The 22934-nt window shown below is 43.0% G+C and overlaps 1 protein-coding gene across 1 annotated transcript in view; it reads left to right on the top strand.

Annotated features, from left to right (window-relative positions):
- Positions 1-11732: 11732 nt before the first annotated feature.
- Positions 11733-22934, top strand: part of F13A1 (coagulation factor XIII A chain) — a 157496-nt gene continuing 146294 nt past the window's right edge. The window contains exons 1-2 of the mRNA XM_055322680.1: positions 11733-11806; positions 13769-13919. Of these exons, the coding sequence (XP_055178655.1) occupies positions 13787-13919 (133 nt within the window). The 5' untranslated portion in view covers positions 11733-11806; positions 13769-13786. The remainder of the gene's footprint in view (positions 11807-13768; positions 13920-22934) is intronic.

A 22934-nucleotide genomic window follows, 5' to 3' on the forward strand; every position in this document is an offset into this window, starting at 1 on the left:
CTGGTAAATACATAAAGCCACCTTAAAATGTGAGTCTTATCATGAAACCATCTCAGCAATTAGACACGATGCGCAGAATAAAGAACTAAAAGCCAATTAGGGGTCCCCTGGGTCCAAGAGAGATTTCATAAAAAATTAATGCAGAGTAAAATAGAAACCATCTGAACTGCAGCTGATGAACACGTGCAATACACTTTGATCGCCAAGTCTCAGCCACAGAAGCATTTTCCACTATCATTTGTTAGACTGGAAAGATCTGTCATTTTCCTGCCTGTGCTAGAAGGCATCATTAGCTTAGAGAAGAAGCAGAGGGGGTCGGAGTGAGGATCATAACAGTTGCTGTACTCAGTGGTTCTAACCTGTTCTGAGGAACCAAGGTGGTCCAGAATACAATGAACACAATTCCATAAGGCTGAGCAACGGGAAAGAGCTCTCGAGGGTGGAGTATCAGGGTTGAAGTGTCCAGGATGGATGATACATGTTGCTCTTTTCCTTCATCGTTGCGTATAGGAGCTGACCACAGGCCCTTGAGGAAACAGCTCATCTCTCTTGCTCGATGCTGAATCCCCTACAGTAACTGGCAATATCCCTGGCCCAGAGAGATGTCCAAAAAACCTATAGTTTATTGTAGTCTGTTGACTGACAAGGGTGGTTAAAGGTGTGACCAGCTCAGGTTCCTGAGCATTCTACCTGGTAGAAATTGACTAGAGACCAAATGGGAGTTCCAGTGAGGCTCTATTGGGGCTTATGCTCAAGCACAAGGGAGACATCACAGAGCAATGGTCCTTCTGGCTGGCTCCCAGAACAAAGGTTGGGAAAGTTTTTAAAGGGACTGAAGTGGAAAAGAAGTGATGTTTAAGCATGTAGAGGTAGAGATTTCTTGGTACCTGTGCACCTAAAAGTCATGTTTCTTTGTGTCACATGGCTCGTTATTACTGTGTTAAATCTCCACCTCTGGGCATGGTTGTGAGCATAATGAGAGAGAAAGTTGGTGAAAGGTCAGTACTGGGGTCCACCTCTGTGCAGACCTGGTTTGGTTTCATTTTTGCCAGTCTTCCTAGTGGAGCACTTCCTTCAGGTAAGCATCCCACTTCTGCATTCTTGCAGGAAGTGTTCCTCAAGAGGCACAGAGTTTCAGTTATCAGTGAACTCTGGGCTTTGCATTCAGGGTTGAGGGGACCCAAGCCAGCCCCTGCTGGGTCTCAGAGGCACCCCACCAGAAGGGATGGTGTCCACCAGGTATAGGCTAGCTGCCTCACTCTATTGTCTCCTGTTCATTCTACTTTAAAACTGTTGGAAGGTGCCTTCTTGCCTATGTCACCACTCAGAGGTTAGATAGATTTGGATAGCTGCAATCAATTGTCTTCCAGGAGAAGCAGGAGTCCAACTCCACAGGGACCTTGGAACATGTAGATCTAAAGGGAAATTTTGACTAACAGAGAGGGAGTGGCTTGATAAAAGTGTATTTTAGCTTAGACATTGAATTTGACTTAAAATAAAAATAAAAACAAAAACTTTCATTCAAGTCCCAGATGTATAACTTACCAGCTCTGTGATTATGAACACATCCCTTCAACTTGTCAAGCCTCAGTTTCTTATTTGTGTTCAGAGGTATTGCAGAGGGTTGTTTTGAGACTTAAATAGCAGTCGTGAAAGTGCTTTGTATGGTATAGGTTACTAGCAACTAGAAGGTATTAATATTGCCCAATAAATCCACAACTGTGTTTTTTATAATCAATCCCATTTTAAGGAGTAACAGAAGATACAATTGCCTTTTTAGTTGAAGACATTTTGAGGGCAGGATGCCTGGGTGGTACAGTTGGTTGAGTGTCTGACTCTTGGTTTCAGCTCAGGTCGTGATCTCAGGGTGGTGAGATGGAGCAACGTGTTGGGCCCCTAGCTCAGTGTGGAGTCTGCTTGAGATTCTCTCTCCCACTCTTTCTGCCCCTCTGCCACCCTCTCTCTCTAAAATAAATAAACAAATCTTAAAAAAATTTGCAGGCAAATGTTAAAAATCAAAATAATTTCAAATTTCTATATCTTACTCTAGGCTGTTCAATGCTATGACACCATTATCCCCATACATAAATATATATATATATATATATACATATGTATAATACATGCTTTATGTATGTATAAACATATATGCTTATGTATGCAAATAAATGCACATATATCATAGAATTTCTACATAATAAAAAGATTATATCCATATGGAAATTAAAATATGTGCAGTAATAATAAATTACATATATGCATATATATAGACACACACAGAGATCTTAGTACCATGGAAAACTATGTAAATTAATACTCTCACGGGACAAAAGACTTGAAAGAAATCATGCCACGTTAGTCTCAAGTTGATTTAATTAGCTTGATTGTGTTCATTTATGACATACTTTTTCTTTTCCTGTAGCACCATCTCCCTCTCAAAATGAGATGTTGCCTGAAGTTTCCAAGTTTATATGGTTGAAAGCAATGCAGGCGAGGAGGGACGAAGTTGGCAAAAGTGGGTCAGGGTATTGAGTAGATTTATCACCATTCGCGGATACCAAGCGTCTGTGCTGATATTTCCAAACTCGACCTCCAGAAGCTATATGGTGCCCTCAGATTTATATATCCTCAGATTAGGGACTGGCAGTTGTTGCCAAAGCATGCAAAATGGGTTCCCAGGTCTGGAGGTATAGGACTCCCCTGTGCTGCCCTCAGTACTCTCTTCATGATTAAGACAAGTTTGATCTGATGGACATAAAAACCATGGGATAAGTGGTCCAAAGAAAGTGGGAAAGGGGGGATGGGAAGAAACCCTGTGGGTTAGAATGTAAATGGGCAGTTGGTTAGCATTTTGGGGAAGGGATTGGGCACTATTATTTACCTAAGGACTATTATGTATGAGTGAAGCAATTTAGGAAACACAAATCATTATTTACCCTTGCAGCTATTTGGAGCTTCCTTTTATGTGGCCCTCTGATTTGGAAACTCAACTTTAAATGAGTGGCTGACTGTTCAAGGCAAGAAACAAAGTAAAACCAGCTCTTCATACATAATTTACCGAAAGCCCTTACTTCCCATTTTTTTGTCAGCAACCCATATTGCTTTCATCGATCAGATAGTCTACTAACGTTAATTCATTAATTAATCAACACATATTTTGAATATATTGTATAATGCAGATTAGGTCCACATGAAAGACATTTGTCATGGGAGTGAAAAAGAAAGTCTATGAAATTTGGAAGTCTATGAAATTATTGAAACAGTCTTGTTGACTAAATTCCAAAAAACTAGCTTTTAATATACTTCCCCTGTCTGGACTGTATGCCTTAAAGGTGACATTTCTTATTCATCACACAGTCCACCAATAGAAGATGTTAGATAAATACTTGTTGGACTAATGTATTACAGTTATCTATTGCTTTGTAACTAACAACCATCTCAAATCTTAGTGGAAATAACAGCCACTTTATTTAATTGCTCAGAATTTTATGATTTTGGCAGAGCACAACAGAGTAGCTTGTCTCTGTTCCATGTGGCATCAGCTAGAATGGCTTGCCTGGGGCCAGAGGATGCATTCTCAAGATGGCTCACTCATGCAGGTGGTGAAGTGTCAGGGACAGGTGAAGGCTGACCTGTTAGGACACTGGGACAGCTAGGTTCTTCTTTCTCATCCACATCATCTCAGAGCCTCTACCTCTCCATGTGGCCTCTCCAAATGATCCCTCCACATGGTAGTGGAACTGCATAAATGTGTAGATAGATGATAGATAGAGATATATAGATACAAACTGTTTTTATTTAAGTTAAAAATAAGTTGTGGACAAAAACAAAAAAAAATAAGTTGTGGAAAATATTTTTGGTGGATCATGATATACGTCCATACAGTACAGCTAATATTTCAGATGCTAATTTCACAACTTATCTTACCACTGTGATCACAGAAATGCACTAACAAGAAACACATTTGAAGGAAGGACTCCACGCCCCGCTGCAAGCCTCCCTACAGAAATTGCCGAGTGAGCATCAAAGAAAAGAGAACTTGTCCTCTTCTTTGGCTTTCTCTTGGCACCCACATATATGATTATGCAATAGCCTTTGGCCTGCTTTGGAAATTCATTAATCATTATCCAGAAGTTCTGCTGTGGAGAAGACCCTGCAGAACATCATGTCCTCTCCACTTGCAGCCTGTCTTTACTTGAAGGTCCTCTTCCAATTTCCAAATTTCAGTGTTTATCCTGTTTTTGCTCCCCTTCAGAAGAGTCTTGCTTGCTTAGTTCTCATGCTTTATCTCATCAGCAAGAAGATGTGTTACCACCACAGGGAACAGTAGAGCTGTGGGCATAGTGACTGCCATTGACTGGGGTGCCCCGGTGGGCTGGCAACCACAGGCCCTATTAGAAGAGTTTGATGAGATGGCCAGGCGGATCTGTCTCTATACCAACTTGGATGCCAGCTTCCAAAGAGAGCTGGGGACCACACCAAAGCTAGTCCATTCACTTGGTGTGCTCGATCCAAAATCTTTCTCTCATTTATCACATGGTCCACCAACACTATGTGTTATATAAATACTTGTGGGACTAAAATGTCTCAGTTATCTCTTGCTATGTAACAAACATGCCCTCCCCTGACAGCGTCCTTGTGTTGGAAGATTTTTCATTTATTTCAGTTAGAGATAGACTCACTTGTATTCTTGCATGCACAATGGCAACCTGCCAATTATCAGTCTCCTGAAACTCCTGAAGAACATCTGGACTGAAAATTGCTTCGATAAATGCTTATTATGGCCTCTTCTCAAATATCTGAAATTTGGTTAAGTAGTCACTTCCCTGATAATGAGAAAGTATAGATGATATCAATTATTAGGAAAAACTAAAATATTCGGGGCACTCGGGTGGCTCAGTGGTTGAGCATCTGACTTCAGCTCAGGTAGTGATCCTGGGGTCCTGGGATAGAGTCGGGAGTTGGGGCTCACCCGCAGGGAGCCTGCTTCTCTCTGCCTATGTCTCTGCCTCTTCCTCTATGTCTCTCATGAATAAATAAATAAAATATTTTTTAAAAAAGTTAAAATAGCATGGATGGGATGGGTTTGTTCAGGTCATATCCGCCACCGCTGGTAATGTGTTGGCTGCATGCCAGGGACTGCACAGAGTTTTACATGTACCCTCTTCTTTGACTTTCATAACCCATAAGGCAAACACTATTATGATTACAGTCTACAGGTAAAGAAACTGAGGTACAGATATATTAAGGAAGTAATTTGCCCAAGGTCATATGTATAGCAGGCGAGGAAGCCTTGCTTCTAGTTCCAGCTGCCATATTACACTTGGGGACACTTGCGAGATTCCTGCTGAACTTCATCACACAAGCATGCACACGTGCACACACAGCTAGTTGATGCTCTGGCGATTTTAATGCAGCAAGTGTTGTTTGTAGTGCCTCCCCGTTATCCCTGGGCTGGTGGTGGTTTTCCATTGCTACTATTCTTTTAATCAATATATTTGCAACAAATTTGTGGAATTACTATTGGGTTTCACTTCTGCTGGTCATTTTGTTCATATGCACTGTTATGTTTCCATTTTTATTGCTTTTTTTTTTCATAATACTTTGTTGTCACTGAATGCTTTTCTTCCTAAAAGGCGAGGTAAGCAGGATAGGTGGATGTGCCATCTCTTGCTTTGCTTCTGTGGTCAGTAAAATCTAGGCACCACCAGAATAAGGAAAGGAATCCCAAAACCAAGCAGGTCTTGCCATGTGTCCATGCTATATGCTGGTGAGGCTGGTCATAGCTTCGTAAGGGCATCTCTCCCTGACTCTGGATGTCTCTAATTAATCAACATTTTATAAAATCTCCCTTCAAGTTTGAAAGCCTTCATCTGTAAGAGATTTAGTTCTAGGTAACTTTTGTCATATTTTATAAAGTCTTTTAAAGGGTGAAAATGTCTTGGAGTCTTCTTAAATCTAGCCAGAACTCAGGAGACGCTAGGAAGCCAATGGAGAGTGCTTCCTAAAACTAAACCCACCTCCAAGAGTCCACATAGCTGAGCCATCCCTTCAGCTGTTCCTCCCTGTCCCTGCACACACACACAGATGGATAAACTTTCACAAATACAGTCAGACACATGCCCTCACAAAGTCAATACACTCACATACAGGCACACACCCAATAATACCCTTATATACATACCTCAGACACATACCTACTCACACAGACACACACTCACAAATATCCTTACACACACACAGACACACACACACAATTATTTAATAGGTATAGAGTTTCAGTTTTGCAAGATGAAGAAATTCTGAAGGTTGGTTGTACAACACTGTCAATATAATGAACACTATTGAACTGCACACTTAAGAATGGTTAAGATAGTAAATTCTATGTTATGTATATTTTACCAAAATTAAAAATAACAATAAAAATAAACACAGAGATAGTCACTGTAAGCTCACAAGTGCATTAGTTAGTTTTTGCATTCCTCCATTTGTCCTTCTGGAGGATCCTGCCATGAGGAGATCGAGCCCAGCAATCTGCTGTTCCTGGGAAGGTAGATTAAGGATGATAGCAGAATGCTGGCAAGGGAGGGTCATGCCTAGGGGAACCGAAGCAACGAGAAGCATCTGCCATCTGGAACTGTCACTAGTGTGGATTTACATCTCTCCTAAAAGAAGAGGGAAAAGTGCGGTTGGAGGAACAGTCCTTTCTCAGAACCCAAGCCCTGTTGCAGAGGCAGCTGTGATGGTGTTTTATAAATTCCTTCTTGTGGCTTTAAATGTCATTGTCAGACTTCATAAAGACTCCCCTGAGGCTTCAATAAGACATGAATGGATGAAGAGGGCCACTCTCCTTTACCGACTGCTCACTCCACTGACTGGAACATGATTATAAACTTTCTGCCCAGCCTCCCTCCCCAGCCCCACCTCTTCTGGAGTGGAAAGTTCCCCCCCAATTCCTAAGGCTCAAGGTCACTGGAGGAGAAAGTCTTCCCCATGAGATGGACTTTGATCTTTTATGTTGGAGGGTTTGACATCTTTGTAGGAGGCCAGTTGTTATTTATATCCATTCCCTGTGCAACTACATCTATAACCAACAAAACCCAGGTCCTGTTTCTACTGGAAAAATACCCTGCAGGGTCCAGACGTATTTGTTTGTTTGTTTATTTGTTTGTTTTTAGACGTGATGTTTTGCATGTAAATCAAATAGAGTTTGCTGGAAAAGTCATCGCCTGAGCAAATACAGTCTGCTTCTGGGTATTGCCAAGTAAGAGAGACATGGTAGTTTATGTAGAGAGAAGAGTGTCCATACCCCAGAAATGAAAACTCAGACTGAACCAATCAAAGTATGATAACTGGGAATCCTTCCTCCCATGTACCTTCAGTTCATCTATAGTTCCGAAAGGTTTGCTACATATTTCTAATGGCAGTCAGGATCCCTAAGTGACGAGTGTAGACATTCTTGCCCTGGCCCTTGAGTAAGCAATGAGAGGTTGATTGCAGCTCTGTTTCAATCAACAGGACATTGGGATCACGGTCCCTTCAGTTATAGAAAAGTGAGAAAGTATGCCAGGGCTTATGCATGCCTATAGAATGCACGCCTCTTCAGAGGTCCCATCCTGAGCCAGTGAGGCCAGGGAAAGTGTGTGTGGGAGTAGGGGGACCTACCCCTTGGAGTTTCTCCTTGCTCCAGGCCATTGCTATGGCCTCAACAGCAATGTCTGGAAGGGCAAGTGAGGGACTGGCCTCACTGGAGCTCTTTGCCCTGAGATCTACTCCTAACTTTGTCCTTGCTTTACTCTGTTTTGAGTGTGGGTGGGGGCTAGAGGAGTGACAAACTGGGGAGGTAGGGAGAAAGGAGTCAACACAACAGACCTGACACCGCTCTCCTTAGAAAGTCTTCTCTGCATGGATGGACCTTGGCTGGCATCTGGGAACTTGGACTTCAGGAGTTCCACTATTCCCTAACCAACAAGCAGGACTCTCTGTGCCTGCACTGTTTGTACAATGAGGTTTATGCCGAGCACCTGCTTTCCTTCTTCAAGTCTGGAATTTGGTACATGCTCAGCAGAGTGCCTGTGCAACCAGCCTCCAATAACAACCCTGGGCACTGGGTCTCTAATTAGCTTCTCTGGTAGACAACATTTCACACGTGTTGTCACATTCGTAGCTGGGGATGTAAGCATGTGTCTGACTCCACTGGGAAGGGACTCTTGGAAGTTTGCTCCTGGCTTTCTTTGGACTTCCCTCCATGCACCTTTTCCTTTGTGGATTTTTATTTTTATCTCCTCACTGTAATAAATCACAGCTGTGAGGATGATGGCCTGGTGAATCATCAAACCCAGGGATGATCTTGGGACCCCCTCTCGACACAGGTGTGGTGGTGCCAGCTTTGTGGACTCTGTTGCCCTGATTCCTCTATCAATTGATTTTCACTAAACTGAGCAAATGAGAGACAATGGAGGGATAGTGGGAAGTGGAGGAAGAGATGAAGGGTCATTCTTCCCTCCATGCTGACCTCAGATTAACAGTGTTTCTGGTGATGACCAAATCTCAATAAGGTCTAGTCCCTGCCACATGATCCCAACCCTTGTGTTGTGATACTACCACCCCTCCTTGCTGTTGCTAAATGTTGAGTTGACTTGCTTTCCCCTCTTTGGCTTCTGGTCTCTTCTATCACCTGTGTAACCAATCCCCTGTGTTCAATTCCCCTTTAAAAAATACCTGAGGTGGTTTTTGTTTTCTCAGCTGGACCCCACATGCAACATTCCTTAAATACCTATACTGTGTCACCTCCATGCCAGGCAAGAAACATTCAGAAACAAAAGACCCCACAGAGTTCAGACTCTATTCATCCAGCTGTTTCTGCAGCAGTCACATTTTTCTGACATAGCTCAAGTTTCTTCATCTGGCCAGAAAACTTCATTCTGATTTCTAAGCATCAGTGAGGAGAGGCTCTATAGCATGGCTGGGCTTCAGCCACATGCTAGGGCTCGGTGCCCTCAAACATTCTCTTATTGACACTAATTGTTAGGCACAAGGAAAGCCATTATGTTTGTAATGCTTCTGGGTCAGTGGTTTGGGGAGGTTAGAGAACTAAACAATACATGTGCATAGCCACACAACGATTAGGGAGTCTCAGGCCAAAAGTGACACTGAGGTGGTAGGTGTGAGGATGACAAGCCTGTCCTGAATGCACAACATGGCCAGGAATCTTAGGGAGCCTGGCAGCTGTGCCACCTAAACTGGAGAATGCAGAGCTGCCCTGCTTTTCCCCAGACCCACATGGACAAGGGAGTCTCTAAGAATCCTGAGGACTCAGGTTTGATTTTTGCCAGGAGAACCAAGAGAGTAGAATGATCTCCCTCTGGCACTCAGCGAAGAATGTGAAAAGGATGGACTTTGAGTAATTGAATGGTCAGCAGACTCTACCAGGGGAACTCCAGTTGGAGTCTCTACCCTCATACAGTCTTGTGGGAGTACAGACAAGGAAACAGTGGCTGCATTGTATGAGGAGCACCAGGACAAGGCCAGCTCCCTACAGGGCATTTGTGCAGTTTAGGCTGAGATCTGGAGAGTCAAGAAGAAATAGTCTTATGGTAAGAAGACTGAAAGGAGAGGAATATGTTTCTGGCAGCAGTACAAGTGGTACAAGCAGTGAAATCACTGGGGCTTGAGCATAGAGCAGGGGTGGGGCAGGATGTGAATAGAGTGGGGATCCTGGCCAGCACGCCACAGAGAGCAAAAGAAATGGGGTTGGAGGGCAAAGTAGGACTGGCATTGCAGAGACCCAGTCAACTGAGGTTTGGGATTTATCTTAAGAGCAAAGGGAAGTGGTGATAAAGAGATTGTGTAATGAATTTGATTTCAGATTTGAGCCCCTCAAAGCTCTGTCTCACTGCAGTGTGGAGAATGGATTGGAGGAGTAAGATTGGAAGGGGTAGGTGGTTCTGGGGATTTTGACAACAGAGGATGATGTGGTGGTCTGAGCCTCCACAGTGGGAGTGGGAGTGGATGGGTAGATTCAAGAGATTTTTAAGAGGAAGAATAGAAAGTATTTGTTGAGGGATTGGATTTGGGGATGGGGGAGGTGGAAAGAAGGAAGTGTTGAGAACAACACCACATGTCTGGCTTAGCAACAGAATGCAGGGTGGTGGCATTCACTGAGACAGGGAGCTTCTGAGATGGACCAGGTTCTCAGGGGGAAATTACACATCTCATTTTAGACATGATGAGTGTGAGTTATCACTGGGACATGCCAAGTGAAGATGGTTGGGAGGCAGTTAAATTGGGGAATCTGAGGTTCTCGAAAAGATCATGGCTAAAGACCTAGATTTGGGATGTGTCAGGATACAGATGGGAAATGAGAACGATGGGAATGATGAGCTTATCCAAAGGGGCAGCACTGGAGGAAACCCTCAAGGGTGTAATGCCCAGAATCCAGGGGGAAAGACCTGAGTGGGCAAGTCCAATATCTCCAAAGGTTGAGTAAATGAGAACAAAATCTTGTCCTTTGGATTTAGAATAGACCATTGGTGACCTTGAGCTAGTTTTAATAGAACCATGGGGGCAGATGCCAGACAGCAGAAGCTTGCAATGAAGAGGAGAGTGGCAAGGGATAGCTGGGGGCATGTAGGCCAAGGGAAGGTTTTAACAAGCCTTGAAGAGACTTGCCTTGAAGTTGTGTCAACATTGGTAAGAAGCAGCTGCCAGTGTGGGAGCTTGAAGATAGAGGAAAAAGAATGGATATGCAGTAGGGCAGGCCCTGGAGAAGCAGGTTACATGGATCACAGGCAAAAAGGCAGAGCCCTGTGCTCTTGGCCAAGGACAAGGGGGTGGCTGGAATCCTTCCCCACTTTGGTAAGAGAAAGAAAGAGGGGAAAGATGAGTAAGTTTGCAGGCAAGTTCATAGATTGGTAGCAAAAAATTTAGAGAATTGCTAACCAATGGCTTTTTTTTCTCTCTCTCTCTCTCTTTCTATGAAATTAGATCAAGGGGCAAGGTCAGAAATTTAAAGACAGTAAAGAAGGTTAAAAATAGTCATGTCTGGAAATAGAAGTATTTAGAGATACAGAGACTCAGAAAATATATATTTCTTTTCTATTTCTTCAGTCATTTGAAGATAAATCAAAATGGCTTTTAGAAAAAAACAAAGTGTTATTTTCTGATTTTTGTGACACTCAAAGTTATTTACTCATCTTCCCCAGGGCTGGGCCTCCCCTCCTGTGGGAAGTCTTGCATTTAGGTGGTGGCTGAGGCTCCCATGGATGTTTTAAGAAGGCAGACCATGCCTCTCAGCCTTATTTGCACAAGAAGGACACGTTGCTCTTGCTTGATGCGTAGTCACAGCTGTCTGTGACCTGTCTGCCAGAGGGCAAACTCACCCTTCAGCCAGGCAGCCAATCTCAGAATCCCCAGAGCTGGGACCTTGCTGCCTGGAGAAGACCCTTCCAGCCCTCGGGAAGGGAGGGGGCAGGTCTGGAGGCACTGGAGAGAGCCCAGAACTGGAGGTGGGGATGGGGAGGGGAAGCAGGGTGGGAGTCAGGGGGGGCGGTGGGAGGAGGGGCTCAGGCCAGAATAACACAGCAGGATGGAAGAAGAAAGTAGAAAGTCCTAGAAGCTGCTCCGTTTGCTCCAGCTGTCAAGAAGGGGGAGGAGAAAACCCTGTGGGGACCGGGGGGAGGAGGTTGGGGCTGTTAGGAAGTTATTTAAGAGCCAACTTTCTTGTTTTTCCTGCGTCCTTTTGAGGAAGTGCCCCTGAGCCACACGGAGCCAGCCTGCACTAGGGCACCTCTGGCGGGGAGCGCAGGTAAGCAGCTGCCTTTCCTGCCTCCTCCCTCCTGCCTCCTGCCTCCTGCCCGGCCTCACCTCAGAACTGCCCGGAAGCTAGGAGCCCAGGGCCCTCTGCCCCAGTGCCCCTGCACCAGCCTTGTCCAGAGATCCCTTAGGTGGCACCTGGGGGTCTAGGGGGCATCGTGCAGAGGCACCCCCACTTGTCCCCTGCTCTTCCTGGTCCCCATCTCTGCTCCTACCCAGCCCCACTCCAGCCCAGCAGGGGACTTCTCAAGTACTCCTCCAAGCTTCCCTGAAGGCCAGCAGAGGGGAATGAGGGACTTGGGAGTGCTTTCCCAGGGGAGCAGACTGGGGAGGGCTGAGACAAAAAGTTAGAGAGAGAGAGAGAGGGAGAGAGCCAGGTAAGAACACTTGCTTGGCTTGTCTCTCCATCCCTATGTGTCAGCTTTCCTCCTTCCAGTGCAAGAGCTGAACTTGAGCACTTGCCCCACCCCCACCCCAAAACCTGTGAAGAAGGGGGTGCTTCTGCCCTCTTGCACTCACACAGCAGGCCTGCATAGGCTCTTCTTACCTGGTAAGCACTGGGGCTCCCCAACTCTCTGCTCTCTGGGTTCTCTCTCCCAACAGGCTACTGCTTCACTCTGTTCTCCCCCAAACCCGCCCCTCCCTCAGTGATTCTAAGCCCACCCTGGTTATTTTCCTCCAGAGGACTGTTTTTTTGTGCTCTCCCTCCATCATTAACCCTTTCTCCCTGTGCCCTCAGCTCACTAGAGACTTTGTGTAAATATGCCTGCAGGTATTTATGGAAACCTATTCAGACTTTATACTTCCAAACATCGCTGTCTCCTTCCCAGACCAAATACCTTAGAAAGTGGTTCATTCGTCTCCAGCTATGTTGCCTTTGCTCAACATATTTCTAGAACAGCCTACTCTGGTTGCCTCTATAGTGAAGGCTCTTCATCTTTTGAGGGTGTGCTCAATTTTTGAAAAGAGCCAAATAACCAAGAGTCATGGCTGGGTGATCCAGGTGATCAAGATGAAAGCTCCATTTGGGCCAGAAACAAGGGCTCCCTTTATTTGGTCAGTTGGTCAACAAGTACTGATTGGGGCCCGACAGTGGGGTGTGTGGTGTTTGAGCTGGCTCCTTGCCTGTACAAACTCCAGAGGATGGGTAGGCAGGCTAGGAGCAAAGGCAGAGTTAGCACCAGGTACATTTAAAGAAAGGCTATTTATAGCCTTATTTAAAATTGCAATGTACCCTCTTCACCCACCCAGACTCCATCTGCCTTCTTCTGCTCTGTGTGGTCTTGGATCCAAAGCACTTGCCACCCTCTTACACCCTTTCTGTTTACTTCTGGAAAGTGTGTGCTCCACCCTAAACCTCACTGGACTGGGAGCTCTCTAGGTCAACAATCCTCTGTTTTAGTCTCTGATGTAACCCAGATGCCCAGATAGCAGCCTGGCACATAGTAGGCCCTCATTAAATCTTGGTTGCATTAACTTGCAAACATGGATGCTTTGGAGGATGCCATTTATCTGGACATGGTTGGATGACTTTATTCTTAAAAGTGACTTAGGGCTTCATAGGTCTGTAAGAAATGGACATAGGTACAGGCATACAACAATAAACGTTCCTTACAAAGATGTTGCCTGTAGGGGTAATGAGGGAATAAAAAAACCCAACAACCCTACTTTCTAAAATCTTTTACATTTCCCATTTCTTCCCATAAGCCCCTTTTCTTCTGCTTTCCATATGTTTTGACAAATAAGAAATCTCTCTGAGATCCTTGGGGAACGATACTCCATCATTAGACTAATCCTTACAGCCACTTCTCAAGTTTTATTTATGTGAAACTCAAAATGTGTTGCTCCAGTGCTATCCCACACAGATATGTCTGTTTCTCTATTTTTGAATCCTTGTCTCAACTGTAACTTGCCTCCCATTCCTTTTCTGTGTCTCCCTTTTGCCCCCATAAAGGAGCTTGTGAAGCTGAGAATGTCGGAGACCTCTGGGCCTGCATTTGGAGGCAGGAGAGCCCTGCCCCGCAACGCATCCAATGCGGCAGAGGATGACCTCCCCACTGTGGAGCTGCAGGGGGGGCCGGTGCCCCGAGGAGTCAACCTACAAGGTACAGACACTACCACCTGCCTCGCTGCAGGTGCTGGCTGGGTCAGCACCCTTTGTCTCCACTAGGCTTCCACAAAAGAGGCTCCCCTGCCAGTGTCTGGTATTAAAGAAAAGACTCCCAAGCCTTCTTTTGAGTGGTAAAAGGCCCAAAGATCCAGATTCTTGTCCCAGTTCTGCCACTTAATAGCTTTGTGATCACTTTGTCTTTCTACCTCTTAGCTGTTTCCTCTATAAAACAAGGGCATTGGCTCAGTGGATGCCTCTTCCAGTGCTCCTGTTCTGTTTTTAAAAATATTCTCTAGCTAGAAATTTCCACTTCTAAAATATTGTGGCTGTTTTGATTGTCTGGCTTGTGCCTCCTTCCCTCTCCCTCCTCCCTCATCTCTCCATTGCTGTGAATTTCAGAGTTGGCGAAGATGCCAGACTCTGACAGTAATGGAGATGGAAGCCCTCTATTTCTCTCTGGTGCAGCCTGGTGAGCAGGTGAGGCAAGCTGCTTCCCCGGCTCGAGCCTGCGCTGATCCCCAGGGACCTGCTCTGGGAGTAGCAGCCAGCAGCTGACCTCCACTCAGCCCTGTCAGCTGTGATGGGGCCCAGGTGCCAACAATGGCTTTGGTGGCACAGACACCATTCCCTTGAGCCACGACAGGGACATTCAGACTCCTGTCCCTGAATGGCATTTCGCATGGAGCACTTTTTGTCGTAGCCCTCATGCACCAAGCCCACTTTTGCTCCTGAGAGTGCTGTGTGCTAAGTTTCACTGGGAGGTAAAATTGCTGGGGTAGGTGCCCAGGATCACCCCGTGGTGTGTGGTTAATCCACTTCGTCAGAAAGAGACCAGCAGTTGAAAGCAAAGGGAAAGAATAATGCTGATTATTAACAAGTCCAGCAAATCAGAGAACTGCTCGCACCTTGTGAACAGGTTTGATTGTGTTATTACCCAATTGTGAAAACAGAGAGATATCTAGTATCTAGTACCATTTATTAAGGTACCACCCAAACTTGGAGGGGGGAGCTCACAGAAGGGTGTCTTCAGTTGAGTAGAAGGGTCCAGACATAATTGTGAACCTGAAGTTCTGAGCTATCTCTCCCAGTGGGATGCTGCATTTTCTTCAACTCCCCCATTAGAGCCACAGAACTGAATTAAAAAGACCTTGCTAATCAACTCATCTAAATCTCCATGTTATCAGGTTGGGAAACTGAGACCAAAGCTAATAGTTGATGTTCACTCCTTCACTGCCAGGCTTGGGTTTGTGTTTTTCTTTTTTTTTCTTTCTAAGAATGCAAATAAAATTGGAAAGCATGCAGACATCAAATTATCAACCAATTATAAGCAAGTTATTATACCTTGGTGTATTCAGTTTTTAAAAATTATTTATTTATTTGACACAGCGGGAGATAGGGAGAGATAGAGAGAGTATGTGTGCACAAGCAGAGGGAGCAGCAGAAGGAGAGGGAGAAACCAGCCCCCCACTGAGCAGGGAGCCCGACGAAGTGGGGCTCGACCCCAGGACTCTGGGATCACGACCTGAGCCGAAGGCAGACGTTCAACCAACTGAGCTACCCAGGTGCCCCTGTATTGTTTTTTAGCAAAATTCCCTTCTGGCAGAGAAGATTCTGAGCCCTGGGGAATGGGGGCCAAGGTGCTGGAAGAAGTGGGCAGGAAGAGAAAGGGGTATAGGATCAGTGAGGAGAAATGTGAACAGAGGCAGTGAGATGTAGCAAAGAGCCCCCTGGTCCAGGACTCAGAAGACCCAGGTTCTGGTTCCACATTTGTCACTCAGGTTGCCACCCATGAGAGCCTCAGTTTCTCCATCAGGAAAGTGGAAGCAACATCTACTTCTCAGTTGCCATAATAATCAAATGACTAGTGCCTGTGAGACCCTGATCTATAGGATGTGACCAGCAAATGCTCATTGATTCAGAATGTGCAAGTTGTCATTACCTACAAGGTTAGGAGCCCACTCCAGTGAACACTTGTTTTTAAGGGGAACATGTAACAGCCTGCAGGGCCTGTATATCTGAGATCTGAACAAAATGTGGCTATTACATCAAAACTACCAGAGAACGTAAGTAGGTAGATTGATTTAAAAAAAAAAATCTGGGATTACTGTTTTCTGTCTGTTTATTTTTGGAGGCACGGGTGGGGAATTATTTTGAAAAATCAGTCATCATTTGCTTGGCAATCATCTGTGTCCATGGCCCAAGTGGCAGTCTGGGTTACCTATTATGGCCCTGGTGGAGGAATGGGAGTGTCCAATGACTATTTGTAGAATGACTGAATAGTCAATCACTAGAGAATTGAATGACTCATCAGGCCTAGAGTCATTATAATCTTAATATTAATTACTAACAGCAGATTCCAGGTTTCACAAACATGCATTCCGTTTAATCTGTCTCCCACAAGTGAGCTAAGGGCTATGCACCACGGGGATAGGGTCTCTACCCTGGGAGCATAGTAGGAAATCCTAGATGAGTAGAACAGAGGAAAAATACCGGCATACAAGCCATCTGATCAAGGAAGAACATCTCCTACTTATTCTTTACACTTCACATTTCTCTTTAGTTGTGCCAAAGGCAGGTTTTCTGACACAAAATACATCAATTTCTCCGGAGTCATCCCCTGCTAGGGCTGTCACGTGTGTCTAAGTTGCTGTCTTCTTGCAGCTTATGCAATGACCCCTAGGGGGATCCAAGAGGCTTGGAGCTCCCTAAGCCCCTGAGGACAGCTTTGTCTCACAAAGCCCTAAGTTAAACTCTCCTCATTTGTTTCAATGGAAGCTTTTTCCAAAAGTGTTCTTTCAGCAAGCTGCTCCTGCCAAACCGACTGAGAAGGCAGAGAGGCCAGAGGAGGAAAGGGGAGAAATGGCAGATTTTTCACTTAGTCCTGTGGCAGTCATATAGTACACACCAAGTGTATACCCTGAATTCACAAGCTTTTGTGAATATTTGGTTAGGAACAACTTTAGCCTAAATGTAAAATGTATAAAACTCACTTAAGGTTCTTCCCATTCAGCAGCATGATATTTTTTTAAAAAATTGAAATATTTGAGGTGACAATGAAACCCCAGGGATGGGACCAACCAGCCAGTGGTGATGTTTGACATCCTCATATGTTTTTAGGACATTAAGAACCCACTCCTGAATTCAGGTGTAGCCGACTAAAGTATGTGAAAATCTCCTCAGATGACTGGATTTGCATCTCTTCCTAATAGACTGTTCTGAATGTTTGGGGGTTGTTTCTGGAACTATCTCTATGGCTTTTCTGGTCTCAAAGGTTATTTTAGCAGGATGTGTAATGTTCTGGAAGATAGCCTTATATTCTTGGTCTGGTTTGACTCTGTATTATTAACCATAGGTGGTCATTGCAGTGGTGACTATAATCCTTATTTGGCAGATCTAATGTGATGAATTCAAACTGGAAAGCAAGTCTGGATCTCTAAAATATCAAATGCAAATAATAATAAAATAAAATATCAAATGCATTCAAGTCTTTCGGGCTAATGGAGTCCTCTGCCTTTCTGAGCATCTCCTCCTTCCTACCCTTCCCTGTCAAAACCAAATCAACTAATTAAGTAGTTAACTATCAATTTCTCTTTTGTGCAGAGTAGACCTTTCTGGATTGAGGGTTTTTAAAGGAATTAGAGGGATGCCTGGGTGGCTCAGTGGTTGAGCATCTGCCTTCAGCCCAGGGCATGATTCCAGGGTTCTGGGATCAAGTCCCTCATTGGGCTCCCTGTGAAGCCTGCTTCTCCCTCTGCTTCTCTCTGTGTGTCTCTCATGAATAGATAAAATCTTAAAAAATAAATAAAGGAATTAGAAAGGCATCTACTATATGATGAAGAAATGATGTTGTATAAAACCAATTCATTCTTTCATTCTGTTTGTGTAAAAGCATTTAACGATTATACATATGTGTCAGGGACTATGCTAAGTTCTCTCTGGAGATGCAAAGATGAGCAAGCCAATCCCTGGCCTCAAGCGGTTCTCCATCTAATAGATGAAATAGACACAGAAATATCATTGCAATTCAGTGCTACAAATACTGTCACAGAAATTAGGCCAATTACTGTAAAAGAACAGAGAAAAGAATGACATGCTGTGGGTACATGGGAAAGAGGGTGAGGAAGGCTTTGTGATGAAAGGCCATTTGAGTTGAGTTCTAGAGGATGAGTAGGAGTATTCCAGTGCATGAGAACAGCATTTCTAGCAGAGGGAACAGTACATATCAAGTAATGTGGACAAGGAGGGGATGAGCCTGGGAAAAGTAAGTGGGGACCTGTTATAATAAGTACACTGAGACCTTACTTTTCCTCTTTCAGATAAAGGAAGATTTGCAAAGGAATCTAAATAGCAAAATGACATAATCAGAATTATGTTTCATGAAGGTAATTCCAATGGTGAGGAGCAAATGGAGAGAAGGAAATACATTTTAAGGCTGTTGAGATACTTCTGGTGAGAGGAGAAGTAGGCAAGGCAGATTTCCATCCCTGAAGAAGATGCCAGTCTCGCTTCTTATTCTAGCTTCCTGTGAGCAGCCGAGCATTTCTTATACATTTTACAGTACAGGACTTTTGAATAGCAACAGTTAAAAAAACAACAAACTGATTAAGAATGTTTTTAATCAATCTAATTAATAATATTTTAAAATTTGGGGTATCCAAAAGAAATATGAGAGAAGAACTTTTATCCTGTTGTTTCAACAATAGACAGACCTACTTCCTTATGGACAGTATTTATTCCTACAGTTTGGTAATAATATTACCAAAGACTGCATGGAGATTTCAATTCACTAGGGAATTCCTAGCATATAAACCTAAACATTTAACTTATTTCAAGATTCCATCTGTGACAGGTATAATCATTCTCGGAAGAATATTTTTACGACCTAAGGAGAAAATAATCTACTTTTTTTCATATTAGGGAAAGGGTAGGAGGACAGAGAGGCAGCTGGCTCATGAGGAGAGTTTTTTTTTTTTAACAGTCCATTTTCTGATGTGTTTGGAATTAGGCTAAATTGTGTTAGGTAGACTTTTTGAAAGCTGTCACTTTGCAAGAGCAAGTTGCCAACTTCCCAGTTACAATATCTCCCTCAAAAAAAAAAAAAGTAGCTTAGCAATGAGTAGCTCCATTTTGCCAGGAACTGGGCTTGGACTGGGAGAAGCAAATTCATTTCCTGTTTGTGTCAGATGGAGCTTGGATGATGAGAAGGCTCTTTCAATCTAAGCTATGTCTTGTTAATCCAATAAAAAAAAGCAGAAATCAATATGCCAGCTTAATAAATATTTACTGAGTGTTTACTGCATGAAGAGGTACAACACTAAGCAAAATGGGCAATAGAAAGAACTGTGATATTTTTATACCCTTGCTCATATTTTATGACCAACATCTGTAGAGCCCTTGCTATTACTAGATATGTAAACACCAAATACAAAGCTGGATCTGTGGGTGACTGTCCATGAGCAATGAAAGAAATATTTAATCAGTGGTTTTGAGACCTCATTTTATTCCTTAGTACTTACCCCCTAGCAAATCTGGAGAGTTATCAGATTACACGAGGAGAGGCCAAGGGAGCTATCATTTCTTTCTCCCACTAAAGGATAAAGCACCCTGCCTGTTACCCTTCTATATGTCTTATCCTCTTGACTACAGTCTAGAACATTAGTTCTTCAAGTCTCAGTGTTGCTTTTAATCTTCTGTGTTTTGGTCAAGGTTTTATTTTATTTTATTTTATTTATTTTTTAAAAGATTTTATTTATTCATGAAAGACAAGAAGAGAGAGGCAGAGACATAGGCTCCCTGCAGGGAGCCCAATGTGGGACTCGATCCCAGGACCCCGGGATCATGACCTGAGCCAAAGACAGATGCTCAACCACTGAGCCACCCAGGTGCCCCTTATTTTATTTTATTTTTTAAGAATTTATTTATTTAGAGAGAGCACAAGCAGGAGGAGGCACAGAAAGAGAGGGAGAACCTCAAGCAGACTTCACACTGACTGTAGAGCCCAATATGGGGTTTGATCTCACAACCCTGAGATCATGACCTAGGCTGAAATCAAGAGTCAGACTGAGCCACCCAGGCATCCTTCAAGTTTATTTTTTCAAATGTTTTCCTTGGTTTAAATTCTTTTAATATGGACTTCTATTTTAAGAGATTACACAAGGAAATTTTACTTATCATTGCCTTAGATTTTCCCCACATTGGGTACCACTGTAATTTTCCGCGATATATATTTTTTTCTTTTTTCCTGAAGGCACTGACCTGTTGGAGAAATATTGCAGTGGAGAGTGAAAAGATGACTTAGGAAAAAAATAACATCTTAAAAAACTCCATACTTAGAAGAGTGTTATCAAAATTATAACATTGTAGAAAGCCTTTTTAAAAAACAAATTCTTAATGTATATGTTAATTTGTGTTTATTTTATATATTATCATTATGCTATATGTAATAATATTATTTAATATATATTTGTTTGATAAATATGAATATATTATATATGTGTTTTCACTATGAAACCATAGATATTTTTTTGGCTTAGGTTTTATGTATTCAAAAGAATTTATTAGTACTCTTGCTTACCTGTTGTTATAAGCAATATATGAGTTATGCACTATCAAAGCATGGCATTTTTATTCCAATCTGAAATAAAAGTGCTGGCCTGGAGGCCTCATGTTATAAAAACCCAGATCATTGTCTTCAACACTGTACGATATACAATATGCTATATGTAGTCTTGAAACGGATATACATTAAGAATGAAATTGTCTAATAAATGACATTTAAAGACTTGTATGGTTAATCCTATGATAAATAGAATATCCACCTTATGATGCATAACCAACTCCAAGCTCCAATTCAGGCATTACATTTGTTTAAAGTGAAAAGTGGCATACTTGCTGTGGCTTCTTTTCACATTGTCCTGGGTACAGTGATGATGAGGTCTTGCCCTCAAAGAGCTTATAGTCCCACAGATAAAATTACCTATATTAACATAATACAAAGTGCCTAATTATAATATTTTTTTATTTAAAAAAGAAAAGCATATTCTGGGAATGAAGAGGAGAAAATTATTTCATCCACCTGTAAAAATGTAAGAAAAGAAAAGCAAGCCTGTCTTCTCCGAATACAAGGGATGCAGCATTTTCTTTCTTTCTTTTTCTTTCTTTTATTTTAAAAAGAAAGAGAGCAAGCATGAACTAGCAGGACTAGGATGTGGTTAGAGGGAGAGGGAAGAGAGAATCTCAGGCAGGCTCCATGCTGACTGTGGAGCCCAAGGTGGGACTCAATGTCATGACCTCAGAGCATGACCTGAGCCAAAATCAAAAGTCAAACCCCTAACTGAGTGAGCCAACCTGGTGCCCCAGGAAGGCAGCATTCTCTCATTTAATCCCAACGCCACCACCATTTTGCAGAAGAAAAAACGGAGACACAAGAAGTTTGTATAACTTGTCTAAAGTCACTGCAATAGTAAGTGCCAGGGCTCCAAGGAGTCTGGCTCCAAAATCCATACTCTTATCCACTATGCTATTCTCCTTTCTTAATGATAACAATGCTAATATAATAAAAATAATTTGTGAGAATTTACTAGGTGCCAGACACCGTGGTAATGCACTTTACATACATTTTTAAAAATCTAATCCTTACACTAACCCAATAAGGCAAGCGTTTCATTGTCTTTTTAAAGATAGGGAAACTGAGGAGAGATTAAATAACTTCTCCGAGGTTGCACAATTAATAAATAGTGAAGCATCTCCTGGAGCATATTCTGCAAAACATTTGATCTCCACAAAAATTAGTTCCTGTGGTCATTTAAGTTCAGAAAACATAGTACCTGTAGGAGATTTACAGTCTACATGTATACAAGTCTCCCATAAATCCTGCAAGAATCCTGACTGACTTCGGTTAATCCAGCCTTTTCCAAACTGGTTTAACCATGGAACTCTTATTCTTTCAGTGCATATCAACATCCCACCAAAGTAGCACAGTGTTACACTACTTTGAGGATAGGCTGACTTTAGCCAGACTCACTAGACATTAACCAGGTTCACTGGACAGGTTCATGGAACTAGAAAGCCAGAGTTTCCATTTGCAATAAGGAGAAAACAAATTAATCCTAGATACTGAAAAATACTTGAATTTCTCTTTCCAGCTTTATTTTTTCCCGTTGGCAAAGCTGCTTGGGAAGCTAAGGCATAAAACTAATATACTCATTTTCAGGGGCACATTACCACAGGAGCAGAGGTGGGATGAGATGAGGCAAATCCTGGCAGTGCTCCAGGACCGGTGCATTCATTACCCACAGGCAGATTAGACACCCCATCCCTCACCTGGAATGCTACAGCAGCCTCTAAGCTGAACTTCGTGCCTCCAACACTGCCACCATCCATTCCTTTTCTTATTCTGGCACCACAAGCAGTTGAAATATATATAGTTTACTATTTCAGATTTTTCATGGGATCCCCAATGCAGTTAAAATACAGATTCCTTAACACGGTCTCCTGCCTACTCCTCCTTTGTGGTGCCACTACTACACTCCAGCCAACCAACCATCTTTTAATCTCTTAAGTAAACCACACATTCTCTTGCGTAAGTCTTTACTCCTCTCTCCCTGAAGCATCCTTCCCCCACTCTTTTTTCTACCTGGATAACTTGTTCATCTTTCTAACCATTGCTTATATAACTCATTTCCTCCAAAAAGCTTCCTTAATTCCACTCCCTCAATCTGAGTTACAGGCTCTTTATATTTCCCAGATACCCTCCTTCACCCAATACCCTATACTGCTTTATCATAATACTTATGGGTCTATGTCATAACTATCTGTTCACTTTTTACTATCACCACTGTGCATTTATCTAGCTTGTATTTATTAGGCGGTGACCTAATCAACATTTATATTCATGCCTTGAATGGCAACATTACACAACACACATAAAATTTCTGAAGGACAGGAAGTTGAAGAGAATATTAAATATATTGAATATATGTTTAGTGTCTAAAATTATATTAAGAGCTTG

Source organism: Nyctereutes procyonoides, unplaced genomic scaffold (assembly GCF_905146905.1).
Source record: "Nyctereutes procyonoides isolate TBG_1078 unplaced genomic scaffold, NYPRO_anot_genome, whole genome shotgun sequence".
NCBI lineage: Eukaryota > Metazoa > Chordata > Mammalia > Carnivora > Canidae > Nyctereutes > Nyctereutes procyonoides.